Source organism: Geotrypetes seraphini, chromosome 2 (genome assembly GCF_902459505.1).
Source record: "Geotrypetes seraphini chromosome 2, aGeoSer1.1, whole genome shotgun sequence".
Lineage (NCBI taxonomy): Eukaryota > Metazoa > Chordata > Amphibia > Gymnophiona > Dermophiidae > Geotrypetes > Geotrypetes seraphini.
The window spans coordinates 494,735,573-494,755,734 of NC_047085.1; the positions used below are offsets into that span (position 1 = coordinate 494,735,573).

General features: G+C 47.8%; 1 protein-coding gene across 4 annotated transcripts in view; it reads right to left on the reverse strand.

Annotated features, from left to right (window-relative positions):
* The window catches only part of SMARCC1 (SWI/SNF related, matrix associated, actin dependent regulator of chromatin subfamily c member 1), a 383,361-nt gene that overhangs the window by 137,407 nt on the left and 225,792 nt on the right, over nt 1-20,162 (reverse strand). For all 4 annotated transcript variants that reach the window (XM_033931941.1, XM_033931940.1, XM_033931939.1 and 1 more), the window contains exons 19-20: nt 11,853-11,912; nt 6,457-6,715 (exon numbers count right to left, since the gene is read on the reverse strand). In XM_033931941.1, the coding sequence (XP_033787832.1) occupies nt 6,457-6,715; nt 11,853-11,912 (319 nt within the window). The remainder of the gene's footprint in view (nt 1-6,456; nt 6,716-11,852; nt 11,913-20,162) is intronic.

Here is a 20,162-nt window from a genome sequence, read left to right on the forward strand (position 1 = left end):
CCTTCTTTAGCACTCTCCAGACCAGTAGAGGTTAACTTTACGAATGGGACGTACCAAAGCAGTCCCTCTCACGGGCGGGACCCCCGAAGGGCCGATACCAGTACACGCTCACCGAACACCGCGTCCCGACGCGCCTGCACATCAACCCGATAATGACGAACAAAGGAATGCAAGGAGGACCAAACCGCAGCCTTACAAATATCCACTGGAGGCACGAGCGACGACTCAGCCCAAGAAGCCGCCTGACCCCGAGTGGAATGAGCCTTGAGAAACTCCGGAACAGGCTGCTGTTTCAGAAGATAAGCGGAAGCAATCGTCTCCTTGATCCAGCGCGCAATAGTAGCCTTAGAAGCGCCCGCTCCCCGACGAGGACCCGCCAGGAGGACAAAGAGATGATCGGACTTCCGGAATTCCTGGGTCCGCTGCACATAAGAGCGAAGGACCTGACCGACATCCAACTTGCGCAGCTGCCGTTGCTCAGAAGAGCCCTCCCGACCACCCAAGACCGGGAGAACCACCGATTGATTGACATGAAAAGGAGAAACAACCTTCGGCAGAAAGGAAGGAACAGGCCGCAAGACGACCCGCTCCCTAGAAAACTCCAAGAAGGGAGCCCTACAAGAGAAAGCCTGCAGCTCAGAAACACGCCTAGCAGAAGTAATGGCCACCAAAAAGACCGCCTTCAAAGTAAGGTCCTTCAAAGAACAGTCGTCCAAGGGCTCGAAAGGCGGACGCACCAAAACAGAGAGAACCAGATTAAGATCCCAAGAGGGAACCGAGGGCCGTAGGGGAGGCCTAAGCAACTTGGCCGCCCGCAAAAACCGAATCACATCAGGAAGAGCCGATAAACGCTGACCTGACACCAACCCTCGAAAGGCCGACAGGGCCGCAATATGAACCCGGAGAGAAGACCAAGCCAGGCCTCTATCCAGGCCATCCTGCAAGAACTCCAGAATGTTAGGCAGATAAGCGCGAAAAGAGGTCACTCCCCGCGCCCGACACCATTCCTCAAAGAGACGTCAAACCCGCACATAAGCCCGAGAGGTAGAAAGCCTCCAGGACCCCAACAGTGTAGAGATCACCTTGTCTGAATATCCCTTCTTGCTAAGGCGACCCCTTTCAAGAGTCACGCCGTAAGACAGAAGGGAGACGGGTCGAACATGGGAATGGGACCCTGCATCAGAAGGTCGTCCGAGAGAGGCAGAGGAAGAGGATCCGCTACCAGGTGCCTCACCAGATCCGCATACCACGGACGGCGAGGCCAATCCGGCGCCACCAGCACCACCAAACCCGGATGGTGAACAATGCGAAGAAGCACTCTGCCCACCAGCGGCCAAGGAGGGAACACATACAACAGCCCCTCCGTTGGCCACTGCTGGACCAGAGCATCCAGACCCTCGGCCAGACCGTCCCTGCGACGACTGAAGAAGCGGGGCACTTTGGCGTTGCCACCCGTGGCCATCAGGTCCATCAGGGGCTGCCCCCAAGCCTGCACTATCAACTGAAACGCCTCGGCGCCGAGACACCACTCTCCTGGATCTAGAAAGTGACGACTGAGGAAGTCTGCCTGAACATTTTCTACTCCGGCTATATGAGAGGCCGAGAGGTCCAGCAGATGGGATTCCGCCCAAACCATGAGCAGAGCCGCCTCCTGCGCCACCTGAGTGCTCTTGGTGCCCCCCTGACGATTGACCTAAGCCACCGCCGTGGCATTGTCCGACAGCACTCTGACCGACTTGCCCAGCAACAGGGAGTGGAAAACCAAAAGCGCCAGACGGACCGCTCTGGTCTCCAACACGTTGATCGACCAGGCGGCCTCCTCCGCGGACCAGGTGCCCTGAGCTGAGTGACCCAAACACTGAGCCCCCCAACCCAGGAGACTCGCATCCGTCAGGAGCACCGTCCACTGCGGGAGATCCAGACCCACCCCCTGAACTAGGTGAGGGGTCTGGAGCCACCAACGCAGACTGCAGCGCGCCAAGCCTCGCAGGGGGACCGGAACATCCATCCCGTGCCTCTGGGGAGACCACCTCCGGAGCAGAGCATACTGGAGAGGACGCATGTGGGCCCGCGCCCACCTCACCACGTCCAGGGACGCCGCCATCGACCCCAAGACCTGGAGGAAATCTCGCGCCCGAGGACACCGGGACGCCAAAAGCAGGCGAATCTGAGATTGCAATTTGCTCACCCGGCCCTCTGGGAGGAAGACCCTCCCCAAAGAGGTGTTGAACAGCACCCCTAGGTACTCCAGACGCTGAGCCGGGACCAACCGACTCTTGGAAAGGTTGACCACCCAGCCCAGCGACCGGAGAAACTCCACCACCCGAGCAGTAAACCGGGAGCTTTCCTGCAACGACTTTGCCCGAATTAACCAGTCGTCCAGGTAGGGGTGTACCAGGATGCCCTCCGACCGCAAGGCTGCCGCGACGACCACCATCACCTTGGTGAACGTCCGAGGAGCCGTGGCCAGCCCAAAGGGAAGCGCACAGAACTGAAAGTGCCGACCCAAGATCGCAAAGCGCAGGAAACGCTGATGAGAGGCCCGAATGGGAACATGCAAGTAGGCCTCCGTCAGATCGAGAGAAGTGAGAAACTCCCCCGGCTGAACCGCCAGAATGACCGACCGCAGAGTTTCCATACGGAAAGAGGGAATCTTGAGAGCCCTGTTGACCCCTTTCAAATCGAGGATGGGCCGAAAGGTCCCCTCCTTCTTGGGCACCACAAAGTAAATGGAGTACCTGCCCGTGCCCCACTCCGGAGGGGGCACCGGAACAACTGCCCTGAGATCTAGCAAGCGCTGAAGGGTCTGGCGAAAAGCCTGCGTCTTCCCCGGAGTCTGACATGGAGAAGCGAGGAAAAAATCCGGCAGAGAGCGGGCGAACTCCAGGGCATAACCGTCCCGCACCACCTCCAGGACCCACTGATCGGACGTGATCTCGGCCCATTTGGGGAAAAATTCGCGCAGCCGGGCCCCCACCGGAACCAAAGGGGGCGCCGGCAAGGCGTCATTGTGCAGGACGGTAAGCGGGGGAACCGGCGGAGGGATTCCCTGCCCCCCGACGGGCCCCCCGAAAGGGCTGCATGCGCTGGAAGAACCGACCCCGGGAAAATCCCGGAGACTGGAAAGAAGCAGCCCCACGCCCAGGGCGATACTTGCGAAAATCCCGCAAACGCCCCCGGGCCGCACCCCCCCGAGACGCCGGACGGGCACGGTCCTCCGGCAGACGGGGAACTTTCGAGTCCGACAAAGTCTGAATCAACTTATCCAAGTCCTCTCCAAACAAAAACGACCCCCGAAAGGGAAATTTAGTAAGCTTAGCTTTGGACGCAGCATCCGCCGCCCAAGCGCGCAGCCACAACACACGCCTTGCGGCCACGCCAAAAGCCATAGACTTAGCCGAGATCCGCACCAAGTCATATAGAGCATCTGAGAGGAATGAGGCCGCCATCTCAATCTTCGCTACCTCCTGATCCACCAGAGACCAGTCGTCAGACTCTCGATCCAAGACCCGCTCCGCCCACCGAAACACGGCGCGAGCGACCAGTCCCCCACAAATAGCCGCCTGGACCCCAAAGGCAGAGACCTGAAAATTTTGCTTAAGGATGCTCTCCAATTTGCGCTCCTCAGAGTCCCGCAAGGCAGAACCGCCCTCAACAGGCACGGTATGCCGCTTGGAAATTGCCGAGACCACCGCATCCACGACTGGCGAAGCTAACGTAGCCCGATCCCCTTCCGGAATGGGATACAGGCGAGCCATGCTGCGCGCCAGCCGAAACGGCGTCTCCGGCGTTTTCCACTGCTCCAGAATAATATCCCGAATATCCTGATGCATAGGAAAAGAGCGGGAAACGGAACGGATCCCCCGTAACAGGGGGTCCCCCACACGCGGAGTCTCCGGCGGCGCGTCCTCAAAACGCAAAACCGAAGAAACCTGCTGAATAAGGTCAGGCAGCTCATCTTTCTGAAAAAGGCGCACCACGGACGCCTCGTCACTGGAGAACGGGAAATCCGACAACCCGCCGCCAGCTTCCGTCCCCTCCAGAGAGTCCTGGAACTCCTCAGAAGGGTCCAGGTCCTCCTCCAGACCGACCCGTTCCTCCGACCACAAATTCTCGTCCCACGACACCCGCGGACGCTTGGACAAGGGAGGCGGCGGAGGGGACGTCACGCCAGACGAAAGAGGCAAAGCCGCAGGGAGCGCGGAGGAAAACCCACCCCCCGAAACCCCCTGGGCGCAACCGGGACCCCCAGCCGTCTGAAAATAGGCTCTGCATAAAGAAAAGAAAAATTCAGGAGAAAAACCCCCCGAGGGTCCCAAGGGACTCCCTGCCACAGCAGGGGACCCAGCAGAACCTTGCCCCTGCATAGTCAAAACAGGGGGAAGGTCACCTGAGGTGGAAGACAAAATGGAGGGGCCAGACAGAGAAGATGGCGGTTTTCCCGCCAAAAAAGCTCCCTCCATAGCCTGAAGCGGCTGAGAAACCTGAATAGTCTCAGCCGCTAAAGCAGGCAAGCCGGCATCAGCTGTCAAAAAATCAGCTGAGAGGGAATCCTTCGGGGAATCCCTCCGTGGGCGGTTGTGGCCGGGCTTCCCTACTGCTCCAAGCCGACTCGCGAGGCACCATCGGCGGGGAGCTCTGGGCGCCTGCAGCCGCTGCCGACGGAGCTCCACCACCTCACCGACCCAAACCGCCGAGTTCAGGCCGGCCGCGAGTGCCTCGCGGCTGGACTAAAATTGTGTCCTACTCCCCCGGAGAAGGGCACAATTGCTCCATACGCGACCTAGCTATAAAAAAGTGCTGGTTACATGAAAAAATACAGTAAAATACAGTTTTCTTAAAGGGAAACAACCCTTCAGACCAGCACTACCTCAGGATTTTTTTTTTTTTTTTTTACAGAACAGACTCCACAGGCTCTCGAAGCAATATGCCTTGCTTGACTTAGGGGGCAAGGCTTACTGCTGAGGCTCCTCTAAAAAAATGTGGGGAGGTGGAGGAAGTGGGGGGAGGGACCCCGCTCGTGACCCGCCGGGTTTAACACCCCCGAGGTCGGACGAACCCCCAAACAGAGTCCGCCCAAGCTCCGTCCGGCTAAAAACAGGGACAATAAACCCCCTAAACAAATTCCAACAGCCCTACCAAGGGAGATGGGTACAGATCACTCAACACCTGCTGGAGACTGAAAGAAGACTGAGGGAAATAGAGAGGAGGGGCTAGGATATACTGTCCCAAAGTTTTGTTTTCAGTCTCCACCTGCTGGTCATGATTAGATATATACCCATTCGTAAAGTTAACCTCTACTGGTCTGGAGAGTGCTAAAGAAATTGCAGTTATACTCACTCGAGGAATGTAGAGAGAGAGAGGAGACATGATAGAGACGTTTAAATATATCACGGGCCGTATTGAGGTGGAGGATGATATCTTCTTTCTTAAGGATCCCTCGGCCACAAGGGGGCATCCGCTGAAAATCAGAGGTGGGAAATTTCATGGCGACACCAGGAAGTTTTTCTTCACCGAAAGGATGGTCGATCGTTGGAATGAACTTCCAATTCAGGTGATTCAGGCCAGCAGCGTGCATGATTTTAAAAGGAAATGGGATACACATGTGGGATCTCTAGGGGGTAAAAATAGAAAGGGGGTAGACATGTGGTATCTCTAGGGGGGTAAATTCAAGGGGGTGGGGTCGTTAGAGTGGGCAGACTTGATGGGCTATGGTCCTTTTCTGCCGTCATCTTCTATGTTTCATTGTTTATATGTTTACAATGATTCTTATTTTTTTAGCCACAGAGCTTTTTGTATTTATCTTTTTGACATTATTATTAAACATGTGTTATTAATTTTTTGTAAAGTTGTAATACCTCACTGGCCCTATGCTCTGCTGTCATGACATATTTTAAATTGTTACATAAAAACATCAATTAATGTTTTATTTAAGTTGTACATGTATTACAATGTTTATGTTTTTTTTAACATTTTAGATTGAGAACCCCAGAGGCAGGCTTTTTGCTAAAACACAGCCCATGTTGGGTTTGTTTCCACTTTGCTATAAGACTTGTGTTACTCATTAAAGTATTGCCAGCTTGGATATCTGTGGTCATCTCTGCTTGATCTTTATTTCATTGACTTTGTGAGGAGTATTTTTCCTTCCCCCTTTTTTTTGATGATGATTCTATGTTGAACATTTCTCCGTATCTCATTCATAAAAATGGCTGGGTAGAATGATCTCTAAGTTAAAACTCTGAAACAGGTTTTAATTTGATTCTTGAAAATGCCTACCATACTGGAACCATAAATTTAAATACTAATATCCTTCCATGCTTGCCAGAAACATTTATATTAAAATCTGTGCATTTAAATTATTCTACTGAAGGAACAATGCTGAAGAAAACAGTAGGCATTCAAAAATATTATTTTTGCATAATCTTGGTATAGGAAGAAAGGGGGAAAAAAAGGTACCTAGAGCAGCTTTGGCTGCAGCTGATGCTACTCTGGGGTCCACCACAGAAGCCAAGAAAGCAACTGTACTCATAACAGGATTTCCAGACTGGCTAAAGGGGACTGGCTGGTAAGCCAGGGGACCAAGTGATGCATCAGAATTCTCCAAATAAGGATCCTCAATGGGAAGCCTTAGGAAGTGGAGAATGCATTCATCCTGAGTGCGGCTGCCTACGTGCTCAGAGACCTTATTCCAGTCATCTTTGTACATTTCCAGTGCCTGAAATAGAAAAAAATAAACATTATTACTGGTTATATCAGTTTCTGGAATAATCCCATTAAATTACACTATACAAAAAAATATATATATTGGTGTAACATGTAATGTTGCAAAGTGCTTATAGTCTAAATGGATACCAAAGGCAATGGGAAACAAATTAATCTGTTTATAGTTACATGTGTTATTGGAACTAGCAGGATTTGGATCCTGGCCACCTGATGAAAGATGGAAAATCCTGCCTTAAAAAACAAACCCTCAGGCTTCTGAGGCCTGACTTCCAGAGACACTGGGTCCATATTCAGCTGATGGTGCTCAGCATTTTATTGATTGCCACTAGTGTTAAGCCCATAAATTTAATACTAGGCCATGTCTAGCTTAGCAATTATTTTAATGATTTATGTGCAGGGAACTGCCCTCTAGTTTACTTCCCCACAAAATCATTACCAGTTAGATCAGTTAGTAACTCCAAACAATCTGAATACTGAATTATAACTCACTGTGTTCATCTACACAAATACCTCTTCCAGTCCACTCCTTAAAAGTGGTATTAGTTTACATGTCCTGCTATGATGAAAGTAGAGAATATGAATAAGGAAGAGCAGAAAAATTGTTAAAACCAGATTAGGTGCCAGGACTGAACATTTGAGTTAGAACTAGTGTAAAGTTCTGAACTCATGTGCGGCCCTGTTTCTTTAGTTAGTTGAAAGCTCAAAATTAACTGTCAAGAGTTGAGTGGAATTGTGTGTCTGATTAATCCTGCAAAACTGTCTGGGAATGGTGAGTAAACAAAAAAGGGGACCAATTCTCCATGAAAGCAAAACACAAGTACAAAAAATGGAGAAAAAAAAAAGAACTAATCAAGGATATATCTCTTCTAATAAGTCTTTATTAATGCAAAACTATACAACCTGACATGGTCTGTGTTTTGGCTCAATGAGCTTGCATCAGCGGTCAATGAACCAATATCATGAGAAGTCAATGGCAGCTGGAAAAGGATTAGGCTATATTCCAAACTCTTTGGAGAATACTTCTTCTTTAGACGCTGCTTACCGAAATGAACCGCCATTATAAGCCAAAGAGCCTTTCTAAAGGAGGTTTTAAAGCCAATGAGTGTTCCCCATGAGTTTCAAGTTTCTTGGCTTTTAATATACCGACCATCAGCAAGTATCTGGCCGGTTTACAATAAAAAATTTGAAGGAAAAATAAATAGATAGTTTAGAAATAATTAAGGTGTACACTGAGGACATTAACTAGACAAACTTGAAAGTGAGGGAAAATGGGAAGGATGGGGGGAAAGTTACATGTTAAAGAAGAAAGGAGAAAGAGGGAAGAGGATAAAACAAATAGGGTGGGATCGCTTTATGAAAGCGGTTGGTTGGATATAGAAAAGAAGAAAAAAGGTGAAGAATGGAGATGAGAGGAGAAAGAAAAAAAGAAACTATATCTATTTAAAGGAAAATCTAAATGCAGGAAAAAGCGTTGCTAAATAAAAAGGTCTTCAAACTTATTTTAAATTTGTCAAGTTGATTTTCGGATCGGAGTAGCTGTGGCAGAGCATTCCACAAGGTGGGAGCTACTACTGCAAAGTTTATTTTTCTAGTATAGAAGAAGTCTTTTATAGTAGGAATTGACAAGAGTTTCTGATCTGCTGACCTTAGGAGACGTATTGAGCGGTGTGGGATGAGAAGCTTGTCTAGGTATGAGGGCAGGTGAGAGAGTCTGATTTTGAAAGTAGGCCGGCCCACATCGCATCATCGAAGCGGGCCGGCTATCAAAGGCCCCGAGGCTGCCTCATGAAACCGCGCTAAACTATTGATTAGGGGCAGCTCTGTGCCGAAGTTAGAAGTACACAGAGCTGCCGCTGTTGGTCTGGACTCTTGGGCCGCTGAAGGAGGGCAAAGAGCAGCTGTCCTGGAGGTTTCCCTTCCTCTCGCCTTTGCAGGTCCCTTTTTTTCCACCTTTTTTTTTTCCTTCAAACGGCAACGGGCCCCAGCATCGACATCAATCAAGTAAGTTCCACTGTTCCTTGCAAGCGGTTCTGCTCGGCCAAAGCTTCCCCTCTGATATGAGCCACTCTCAGGGGAAAGAAAGTGACCCACAAAGGTGAGGGGAAGGGGGGCAGATGATTGAAGTTGGGGGGGAGAGAGAGAGCGAGAGAAGGGGCAGATGATGGAATGGAGGAGATGAGAGAGAGAGAAGGAGACAGATGATGGAAGTGAGAAGAAGGGAGAGAGAGCAGAAGGCAGATGGATGTCAGTTGAGAGGGGAGAGCAGATGCTGAATGGAAGTGGGGAAAGAACACATACTGGATGGAAGGAGGAGATAAATAAAGGGGGAAGAAAATAGTAAGATAATGGAGGGGTGAGGGAAAGGGGTGACAAGCTGTGCGTAGACACAGTGAAAAGAGGGAAACGGGATTAAATAGTAAGAAAGAATTTAATTTAGATGGAGGCAGAAAATAGAGAAGGAAGACCAGAGAAGAAAAGGGAAGAGAGAGCAGAGAATGATATCAGATCTGAGTGGAGGAAATGAGAAGAGAGATATGCTAAAAACCACAGGGGGGAGGGAAGGATAGAGATGCCAGACCATGAGGGGAACAGAAAGAAGATGATGGATGCCAGACCAAATTGGGAGTGGGGGGGGCAGGAGGAGAGATGGCAGGGAAAGACAGACAGTGAATGGAAGGGGCAGATGCTGGACTGAAGAGACAGAGAAGGTTATCATGCTGCTGTACCAGGCCATGGTACGCCCTCACGTGGAGTACTGCGTCCAGCACTGGTCACCGTACATGAAGAAGGACACGGTACTACTCAAAAGGTCCAGAGAAGAGCGACTAAAATGGTTAAGGGGCTGGAGGAGTTGCCGTACAGCGAAAGATTAGAGAAACTGGGCCTCTTCTCCCTTGAGCAGAGGAGATTGAGAGGGGACATGATAGAAACATTCAAGGTACTGAAGGGAATAGACTTAGTAGCTAAGGACAGGTTGTTCACCCTCTGCAAGGCAGAGGGCATTCTCTAAAATTGAAAGGGGATAGATTCCGTACAAACGTAAGGAAGTTCTGTGGTAGAAAGCTGGAACGCTCTTCCAGAGGCTGTTATAGGGGAAAACACCCTCCAAGGATTCAAGACAAAGTTAGACAAGTTCCTGCTGAACAAGAACGTGCGCTGTTAGGGCTAGTCTCCGTTAGGGTGCTGGTCTTAGACCAGAGGGCTGCCGTGTGAGCGGACTGCTGGTCATGATGGACCTCTGGTCTGACCCAACAGTGGCAATTCTTATGTTCTTAGGGCAGACACTAGCTGGAAGAGAGTGAAAAGGCAATGAAAGCAGAAACCAGAGACGACAAAAGGTAGAAAAAAATAATTTTATTTCTATCTTGTGATTCAAATATATCAGATCTGAAATATGTATCTTGCTAGACATAATTGGGGAGTGCAAAGCCCAGGCAGTGCTTCTTTAGCTTCCAGCTGGCTTAGGGCTCTCTCTGACCAGGGGGCAGTTGCCCTAGTTCCACTTCCCTAACACCATTCCTGTTATGTGTGACTGTGGTATTCTGTTACTTGATATTTGTGTAGCATTCTGTAATAATTTGGCTTATTCAGTTTTCTTGATAGTAGAGGGGATATATGTGAAGGGGAGGGGAGACAGGGGTTTTGTTGATCTTTGCCCTGTATTATTTGTATTTATAAAATGACAATTGTATAGAATATTGTTTCTTTTTATACTTTAATAAAATATGTTCAATATAAAATTATAACTATTTGAGGCTTGTGCGGATGGGATCAGATGGTTTGTGGGACCGAGCTCGCGGGGACGGGGCGGCGATGGTTTTTAAAAAAAAATTTCAGTCAGTAGTTTGCCGGTCCACGAAATAATTATTTTATTTCCGTCGGTCCATAGGTGTAAAAAGGTTGAAGAACACTGCAATAGACTATGCTAGGGTTAAAAGAGGAGATAGAAAGATATTGAATAATAGAGGAGATAGAATAGAGCCTTGTGGGACACCATAGGTTTGTGAAATGGGGGTAGAGGTTTCATTCTTTACATGAACTTTAAAACAGCGTTCAGTAAAGTATGAAGCAAACCATGAAAGTGCTTGGCCTTGAGTCGGTTGAGAAGGAGAGAGTGGTCAATGGTAATGTCTGTTAAGACAAGAATTAATTGCAATAGATGGGATTCTGTGGCTTTTTCCTCCTTCTTTATACATTATATAATTTATATAATGTATAAAGAAGACACTCATGGGAACACTCATTGGCTTTAAAACACTCAAGAAGGAGGAAAAAGCCACAGAATCCCATCTATTGCAATATATATATATATATATATATATATATATATATATATATATAAATGAATTTTGTTTTATTTTCTGTTTACAGTCCTTCACAGCATTACTTGATTGAGGAAGTGTTTTTGTTATTTTGATTAGTAGGACTTTCTTTTCCTGTTTTTCTATTTGTACTGTCAAGTCTTATATTCAGCCCCTTTCTTCTCAAGTCCACAGTTTAGTTTGAACTCTCTTTAGGATGTTTCAGGGGTTGGTTGTTTTTTGTTTTTTTTTTTGGGGGGGAGTTGGAAGATCATAGAACTGGTGGTTATGCATGAAAGTTCTAATCGGTGGGGGAGTATAAGAGTACAGCTCTTCTGGGTGATTATACTGCTGATATTTGTAACCTTATTTACTCATTGTTACTGTATGGTTATCTGATCTGCTTATAATCCATATGTAGAGGGTGTAGGGTTTAAGGGAGGATTCTTAGTACAAAATGAAAAAAAATTTTCTTGGACTATTATTTGAAACCTTGTTTTTCTTGTTTATAACTTTACCTTTGTGGTTGTACTGTTCCAAGATAAATAAACAGATTTAAATACAGTATCACATGAAAATGAAGAAATTTAATAGGATTCAACCTTTGATCAACCAATATACTGGAAAGGAGGACAAGCAGTGACTGAGGTTAGAGGAAGAAGCAGGTCTTGTCAAGCTCAAGAGTTGTTCAGATTGATGGGGAGAATCATACAATCAATTACTATATGGGACAGAATGGAAGGTAAAGCTAAGATGGACAGAAACTGACAAATTTCAGTCCTCTGTTACCCTCATGATAATCTGTCTTTTACAACAAAGCAAGCTTACCTCCAAAAGTAGAAGTGTTTCCTGCTCTAACCATTCCCTTCCAGCACTGGCTCCTTTACTCTACAAGAGATAAACATTAAGAACGTATTTAAAATCTTTTTTAGACAATTATAAAACAGATCTGGAAATTTTTATACCTCCTCTGTCATGCAATATACTTTTCCTATAGTGCAGAAAAACATACCATAAAACCCAATTGTGGGTCTCCTTCCTTCAAAAGCTGGCTTATTATGGGCAGATAGTGTGCAGGCCTTTTAGGAGGTGATGAATGTATGGGGATATGGGAAGGTAAGAAACTTGGATGCTAACAACTGGCAGTAAGGCACCTTAGAAGGGTTCAGCTTCCCAGCGTAATTCCATAAAACTGGAGACTTAACACACTATACATTTCCATAGAAAAAGTGAAGAAAACAGCCAAAGACTAGCCTTCAGGGGCATGTAATTCATTATAAATTTACAACTGTTAGCCTAGAATTAGAATGTGTCTAGAACAACACAGAAAAAAAGGAAGCAATTCCTATTACTGTGACCCCCAACTCTTAAAACTGGGTGCATCTTTTGTTTTAAGATTTCCCTGTAAGTGTTTGGTTAACTTTCAAGGAGATATATATTTTTTAAATCTTCACAGCTATCCAGATTTATTGTAAGTAAAGGGCAGATTTTGACTAGTACACCTGTTAATACCCAAGAATGAAACTCAAATAGATAAACCAGGCTAACCTTCAGGATCCTTCATTTTCCTTTTTAATTACTAATTTAATTTGATAATTCTGTATATTTCTGGTTTTCCTCCTCCGTTGATAGAGGACTAATTTACGGTCTAGGCAAAATAAAAGATGTCTAATTTTTATTTGAAAAATCTCCTTTAAATGTTTTTGTTGTCTAGACTGTTTATTTCTGTACATGATGTATTTTTGGATTATGTTAAATTTGAAATTTAATAAAGATAAAGTAATAAAGAAGTATTCCTGTGTTGGGACAATATGGCGGTGTAGTGAGGATGCCATGAAGTTTGCGCCTGTCTGTTTATATATATCCTGCATGATTATATTATCAAGCACAAACTTTTTGGATGCTGAAGAGGAGAGGAAGAGTGCCTGCTTCAGCCCGGCAGTCAGAGCCTACCTTAATAAGGCAGGAGGTGATCACAAGTTTTGTTTCATCTTCGCCTTGGGGTATTCTGGCTGTGCCAAATGTGAAGGAGACTTTGGTCCTTGGAAGCGAGATCTCATTTAACCTTGTGAGACTAGTGCCTGCTCCGCAGCCGCGATTCTGGGGAATGTTGATTGTGATGCAGGATGGGGAAGCAATGCCGCCAGCAGAGCTATCGGGCTTGCCAAGTCCTCAGGAACTCACGACTGGGATATCTTTACTAGAGATGGCTGCAGGTAGCTCAGCAGAGAGAAGATAAATTCCATCAGTTCTACTTCTTGTTAAGCCTGCTGAGATTACCTTGGAATCAATTTGGTCTGCATTGGACTCCCTTTACAAGGTATGTGTAGGAACTTTTCTCCTGCTCCATATACAATCACAAAAGCTAATGAAATTTGTGGAGGGTTTAAAACCCAGGAGGAAAAAGTTAAACACTTGGAACAATGGTCTTCAATCTTCTCAGAACTAAATGACTCAAGATAGAATGGTATTATATAGGAAAATAGAGAATTTTGAGAATTAGATTTTTGAACTTTCCCAAGAATAGTAGGATTTCTATGTTTCCAGACGTATCAAAAATGGACACAGACTAGGAGAAAAAGATTCCTAGAGATGAAACAATATGTTATTTCATTAGGGGCTAAATTTTAGTTAAGGTATCCCTGTAAATGTATGGTCTTTTTTGATCAGAATTCCTATGTTTTCTAAGAGCCCTCTCAGTTACAATTTTTCCTTGAAGGAAAAGGAGTTGCAATGTGTAATGCCAACTGATTTCTTTTTTTAGGTTCTAGTAATTTAGGAAGATGAGCCACTATAATTATACATACATTTCCTTTTTCTTTATAAAGTAGTTATATCACTCCTGATATTTTCAATTGTCCCCTCCAAAATGAAGTCTGTTAAGAATTTATGTATTGTTTAATTCTTTATGATGCTTGGAATTGTAGATTTTATTTTTTTCTTTGTGTGGCAAGACTATTTCCAAAAATTTAATATTTTTTGTAATTACGGAGTGAAAAATCAATCCACTTGTACCCATTCTACTACACTCAGAATTTTGTAGACTTCAATCATATCTCCCCTCAGCTGTTTCTCCCCTCAGCGAGGAGTTCCATCTCCTTTATCATCTTGGTCACTCTTCTTTGAACCTTATCTAGTGCCGCTATATCTTTCTTGAGATAAGACAACCAGAACTGAACCTAATACTCTAGGTGAGGTCGCACCATGGAGCGGTACAGGGACATTATAACATTCTTAGTCTTGTTAACCATCCCCTTTTTAATAATTCCTAGAATCCTATTTGCTTTTTTGGCTGCTGCTGCACATTGGGTGGAAGGTTTCATCATATTGTCTACAATGACACCCAGATCCTTTTCTTGGGCGCTAACCCCCCAGGTGGACCCTAGCGTCCAGTAACTGTGATTTGGGTTATTCTTCCCAATGTGCATCACTTTGCATTTGTCCACATTAAATTTCATCTGCCACTTGGACACCCAGTCTTCCAATTTCCTAAGGTCTGCCTGCAGTTTTTCACAATCTGTATGCATTTTAACAACATTTTACAGTTTAGTGTCATGTGCAAATTTAATCACCTCACTTGTCATTCCAATTTCCAGAATATTTATGAATAAGTTAAATAGCACCGGTTCCAGTACAGATCCCTGCAGCACTCCACTGTTTACTCTCCTCCATTGAGAAAAATGACCATTTAACCCTACCTTCTGTTTTCTATCCGATAACCAATTCCTAATCCACAACTGAACTTTGCCACTTATTCCATGACTCTTTAATCCACGCCTGGTTTACAGTCCCAACCTTTGCAACTGATCCTTTTAGCTTCTTTTTAACCATTTTCCTCATTTTATCATAGTCACCCTTTCAAAAATTAAACGCTTCTACAGTAAATTTCTTTTGCAACATTATTCCTGGTATCAGCTCAAATTTGATCACATTATGATCAGAGTTTCCCAGCAGACCCAACACAACTCCTGTACTATGCCTTGCATTCCACTAAGGACCAAATCTAAAATAGCTCCTGCTCTTGTCGGTTCCCAGACCAGTTGCAATCATTTATAATGTCTAGGAATTTTACCTCCCTAGCACTCCCTGATGTAACATTTAACCAGTCAATGTTGGGTAATTGAAATCAAATACAGTGGTACCTTGGTTTACGAGCATAATTCGTTCCAGAAGCATGCTCGTAAACCAAAACACTCGTATATCAAAGCAACTTTTCCCATAAGAGTTAGTGTAAACTAGAACAATTCGTTACATAACCCCAAAAACGTAATTACCATTAGCGACGCCTCCACCGCTGCCTCTGCCACAGACCTATCCACGCAGCTCCTCCAGTTCTCCTCTGCTGTTGTTCGCTGCCTCTCACTGCGGGTTGTGCGGGTGGTGATGGTGCGCCCCGGCTCCAGGGTGCTGGCTGTAAGCAAACCGCCGCCACCACAGAGCCCGACTAGGCACAGTTGGCCCTGTCGCTCCCGGACGCTGCCCCCCCCCCCCCCCCGGATGCCACTACCCCTTCTGCCGGGACTCTCAGGTGCTGGTTCACTCCTGCTGGACGCACCCCGACTCCCATGCTCCATCCAAGGCCACTGGCGCTGCTATCTCCTCTTCCCCACCTGGCCCTGTCCTTACCCCTGCGCCGCCGGTGATAGAAAGTGCCTGCCGCCGGTCTGCTGCTGATCCTTGAGCATCTGCGCATGCTCAGGCCTTCTGGATCTCACCCTCTCTGAGATTCTCATGAGATCGAGTCTCATGAGAATCTCGGTGAGGGTGAGATCCAGAAGGCCTTGAGCATGCGCAGATGCTCAAGGCTCAGCAGCAGACTGGCGGCAGGCCATTTCTAACTCCGGCGGCACACGGGTAAGGACAGGGCCGGTCAGTAGATAGGGAGGAGATGATCTTGAAGGGAGGGAGCAGCGCCAGTGGCCTCGGGGGGGAGCAATACTGCTGGTTCCCGCAGTTGGGTCGGGTCGGGTGGGGGCTCGCAAATCGAGTCAATGCTCGATTTGTGAGTTACAGTTTGCTCAAGTGTTTTGCTTGTCTTGCAAAACACTTGCAAACCGCGTTACTCGTAAACCGAGGTTTGACTGCTTAAGGCAAAAAACTGATATCTGCTAGACACTTAATCTAGCCTAACACGGTTCATGACACCCTTATCGTATAAACAGAGGAGCACCCATGTAAATTGGAGAAAAAGGGAATCTCAGTTAAAGGGTTTCGTGGCTCCTCAAAAAACTCCAATTGGTGCTACAACTCCAGACTGCACAAATTCTACTCTGTTACAGTCCAATAAAGCACAGTTACTTACCGTAACAGGTGTTATCCAGGGACAGCAGGCAGATATTCTTAACGCATGGGTGACGTCACCGACGGAGCCCCGGTACGGACCTTTTTAACTAGAAAGTTCTAGTTGGCCGCACCGCGCATGCTCGAGTGCCTTCCCACCCGACGGAGGAGAGCGTGGTCCCCAGTTAAGATAAGCCAGCTAAGAAGCCAACCCGGGGAGGAGGGTGGGACGTAAGAATATCTGCCTGCTGTCCCTGGATAACACCTGTTACGGTAAGTAACTGTGCTTTATCCCAGGACAAGCAGGCAGCATATTCTTAACGCATGGGTGACCTCCAAGCTAACAGAGAGGGAGGGGGATGGTTGGCCATTAGGAAAATAAATTTTGTAACACAGATTGGCCGAAGTGTCCATCCCGTCTGGAGAAGGCATCCAGACAGTAGTGAGTAGTGAACATGTGAACTGAGGACCAAATGGCAGCCTTGCAGATTTCCTCAATGGGCATGGAACATAGGAAAGCCACAGAAGCAGCCATAGCTCTGACCCTGTGGGCCGTGACAGCACCTTCCAGTGAGAGACCGGCCCGAGCATAATAGAACGCAATACAGGCAGCAAGCCAGTTGGAAAGCGTCCGTTTAGAGACAGGACGACCTAGACGGTTAGGATCGAAGGTCAGAAAGAGCTGAGAGGACGAGCGGTGAGCCCTGGTACGGTCAAGATAGTATGCAAGGGCACGCTTACAATCCAGCGTGTGCAACGCCTGTTCCCCAGGATGAGAATGGGGTTTAGGGAAAAAGACAGGCAACACAATGGACTGGTTGAGGTGAAAAGCCGAGACCACCTTGGGAAGGAATTTAGGATGGGTACGCAGAACCACCTTGTCATGGTGAAAAACAGTGAACGGTGGATCGGCGACCAGTGCATGCATCTCACTAACCCTCCTGGCAGAGGTGATGGCAATGAGGAAAAGCACCTTCCATGTTAGAAGTTTGAGCGAAGTTGTGGCAAGAGGCTCAAAAGGGGGTTTCATGAGGGCTGATAAAACCACATTCAGGTCCCAGACGACAGGAGGAGGCTTCAGAGGTGGTTTGACATTGAAGAGGCCTCTCAGGAACCGGGAAACCAGTGGATGAGCCGTGAGATGTTTTCCGAGGATAGGCTCATGAAACGCAGTGATGGCACTGAGGTGGACTCTGATTGAGGTAGACTTGAGGCCAGCGTCGGACAGAGAGAGCAAATAGTCCAGTACAGTTTCCACCGCTAATGAGGTGGGATCGTGATGAAGCAGTAGACACCAAGAGGAGAACCTGGTCCACTTCTGATGGTAACATTGGAGGGTGGCCGGTTTCCTGGAGGCATCCAAAATGCGACGGACAGGCTGAGACAGATTATCTGGAGAGGTCAGCCCGAGAGAAACCAAGCTGTCAGGTGGAGCGAAGACAGATTGGGATGCAGTAGAGACTGACGTTGCTGCGTAAGTAGAGTAGGAAACACAGGAAGAGGAATGGGCTCCCTGGAGCTGAGCTGAAGCAGGAGGGAGAACCAGTGTTGGCGAGGCCACCGAGGAGCGATGAGAATCATGGTGGCCCTGTCCCTGCGGAGTTTGGATAACGTCCGCAACATCAGAGGTAGTGGAGGAAAGGCATAGAGGAACCGATCCGTCCAGTCGAGCAGGAATGCATCTGGGGTCAGACGATGAGGAGAGAAGAGTCTGGAACAGAACTGGGGCAGCTGATGGTTGTGAGGCGCTGCAAAGAGGTCCACCTGCGGAGTGCCCCAGCGAGCAAAGATGGAGTGGAGTGTTGCAGGGTCCAGAGTCCACTCGTGAGGTTGAAGGATGCGGCTGAGATTGTCGGCCAGGGAGTTCTGTTTGCCCTGGATATAGACCGCCTTGAGGAAGAGATTGCGGGCCGTGGCCCAAGTCCAGATGCTGAGAGCCTCCTGACAAAGGAGGCGAGATCCGGTGCCGCCTTGCTTGTTTATGTAGTACATGGCGACTTGATTGTCTGTGCACAGGAGAAGAACCTGAGGGCAGAGAAGGTGCTGGAAGACCTTGAGAGCATAGAACATGGCTCCGAGTTCCAGGAAATTGATGTGATGTTGACGCTCCTGAGGGGGTCCAGAGTCCCTGGGTGCGTAGATCTCCCAGGTGAGCTCCCCACGCATAGGGGGAGGCATCCGTGGTTATGATCATGGAGTGAGGGGGTAGATGAAAGAGAAGACCCCTGGAAAGATTTGAGGAGTTCAACCACCATTGAAGAGATTGCTGAAGAGACGATGTCACAGAGATGGGATGAGAAAGAAGATCCGTGGTCTGTGACCATTGGTTGGCAAGAGTCCATTGAGGCATCCTGAGGTGAAGTCGCGCCAGAGGGAGCACATGGACCGTCGAGGCCATGTGGACCAGGAGGACCATCATCTGTCGGGCAGGAATGGAGTGATGAAGGAGCACCTGACGACAGAGGTGGAGCAGGGTCCGTTGACGGTCGGAGGGGAGAAACGCCCTCATCAGTGTGGTGTCGAGAACTGCTCCAATGAACTGAAGTCGCTGTGTGGGAAGCAGATGCGACTTGGGGTAGTTGATCTCAAACCCCAGGAGATGGAGGAAAGAGATGGTGTGATGAGTGGCTTGTAGCACAAGTGGAGACGTAGGTGCTTTCACCAACCAATCGTCCAAGTAGGGGAACACCTGGAGGTTGTGAGACCTGAGGAAGGCTGCCACCACAATAAGGCACTTGGTGAACACCCTGGGCGATGTAGCGAGGCCACAAGGTAGCACTTTGTACTGATAGTGACGGTGCTGTATCTGAAACCGTAGGTAGCGACGTGAAGTCGGATTGATTGGGATGTGAGTGTAGGCCTCTTTGAGGTCCAGGGAACATAGCCAGTCGTGTTGAGAGAGAAGAGGGTAAAGCGTGGCAAGGGAGAGCATTCTGAACTTCTCCTTGACCAGACACTTGTTAAGGTCCCTGAGATCGAGGATGGGACGAAGGTCTCCTGTCTTCTTGGGAACCAGGAAGTAGCGGGAGTAGAATCCCTGACCCCTTTGGTCCGGAGGCACCTCTTCGATGGCATTGAGAAGAAGGAGGGATTGGACCTCCCTCAGGAGGAGGGGGGTTTGGGAGGAGTGAGAAGCAGACTCTACGGGAGGATTGTCTGGTGGAAGAGTCTGGAAGTTGAGAGAGTAGCCGTGGCGAATGATGTTGAGGACCCATTGGTCTGATGTGATGACCTGCCAACGGCTGAGGAAGATTTGGAGGCGACCTCCGATAGGCCGAGGAAGAGGCAATGATGATGGGAGACTGGCTATGCCCTGGAGGAAAAAGTCAAAAGGGCTGAGATGGTTTTGACGGAGGGAGAGGCTTGGCAGGTTGGTGAGACTGTGAGCGAGCCTGAGATTGATGCTGTTGACGAGGTCGGCGAGGCTGCTGTTGGGGCGGGTTGAGAGGCCTGGCCGAGAACCTGCGCTGGTAAGAGGATTGTGGTCTATAAGGACGAGCAGGTGGAGCCTTCTTTTTAGGTTTTACTAGAGTGTCCCATCTGGTCTCCAAGACAGGGTGTGTTAGCTAGGCGGTCTTGGTGGTTGATGTCAAGATCAGATACCCTCAACCAGGCCAGACGCCGCATGGCAACAGCTATGGCAGACGCTTGGGAGGTCAGCTCAAATGAATCATAAATAGAGTGCACCATGAATTTCCGCAGTTGAAGGAGGCTGGAAATTTGTTGTTGAAAGAGTGGAACTTTGCGTTCAGGGATATATTTTTGTAGGGCGGATAGTTGTTGCACAAGATGTTTCATATAAAATGAGAAGTGAAATGTGTAATTATTCGCCCTGTTGGCTAGCATTGCATTTTGATA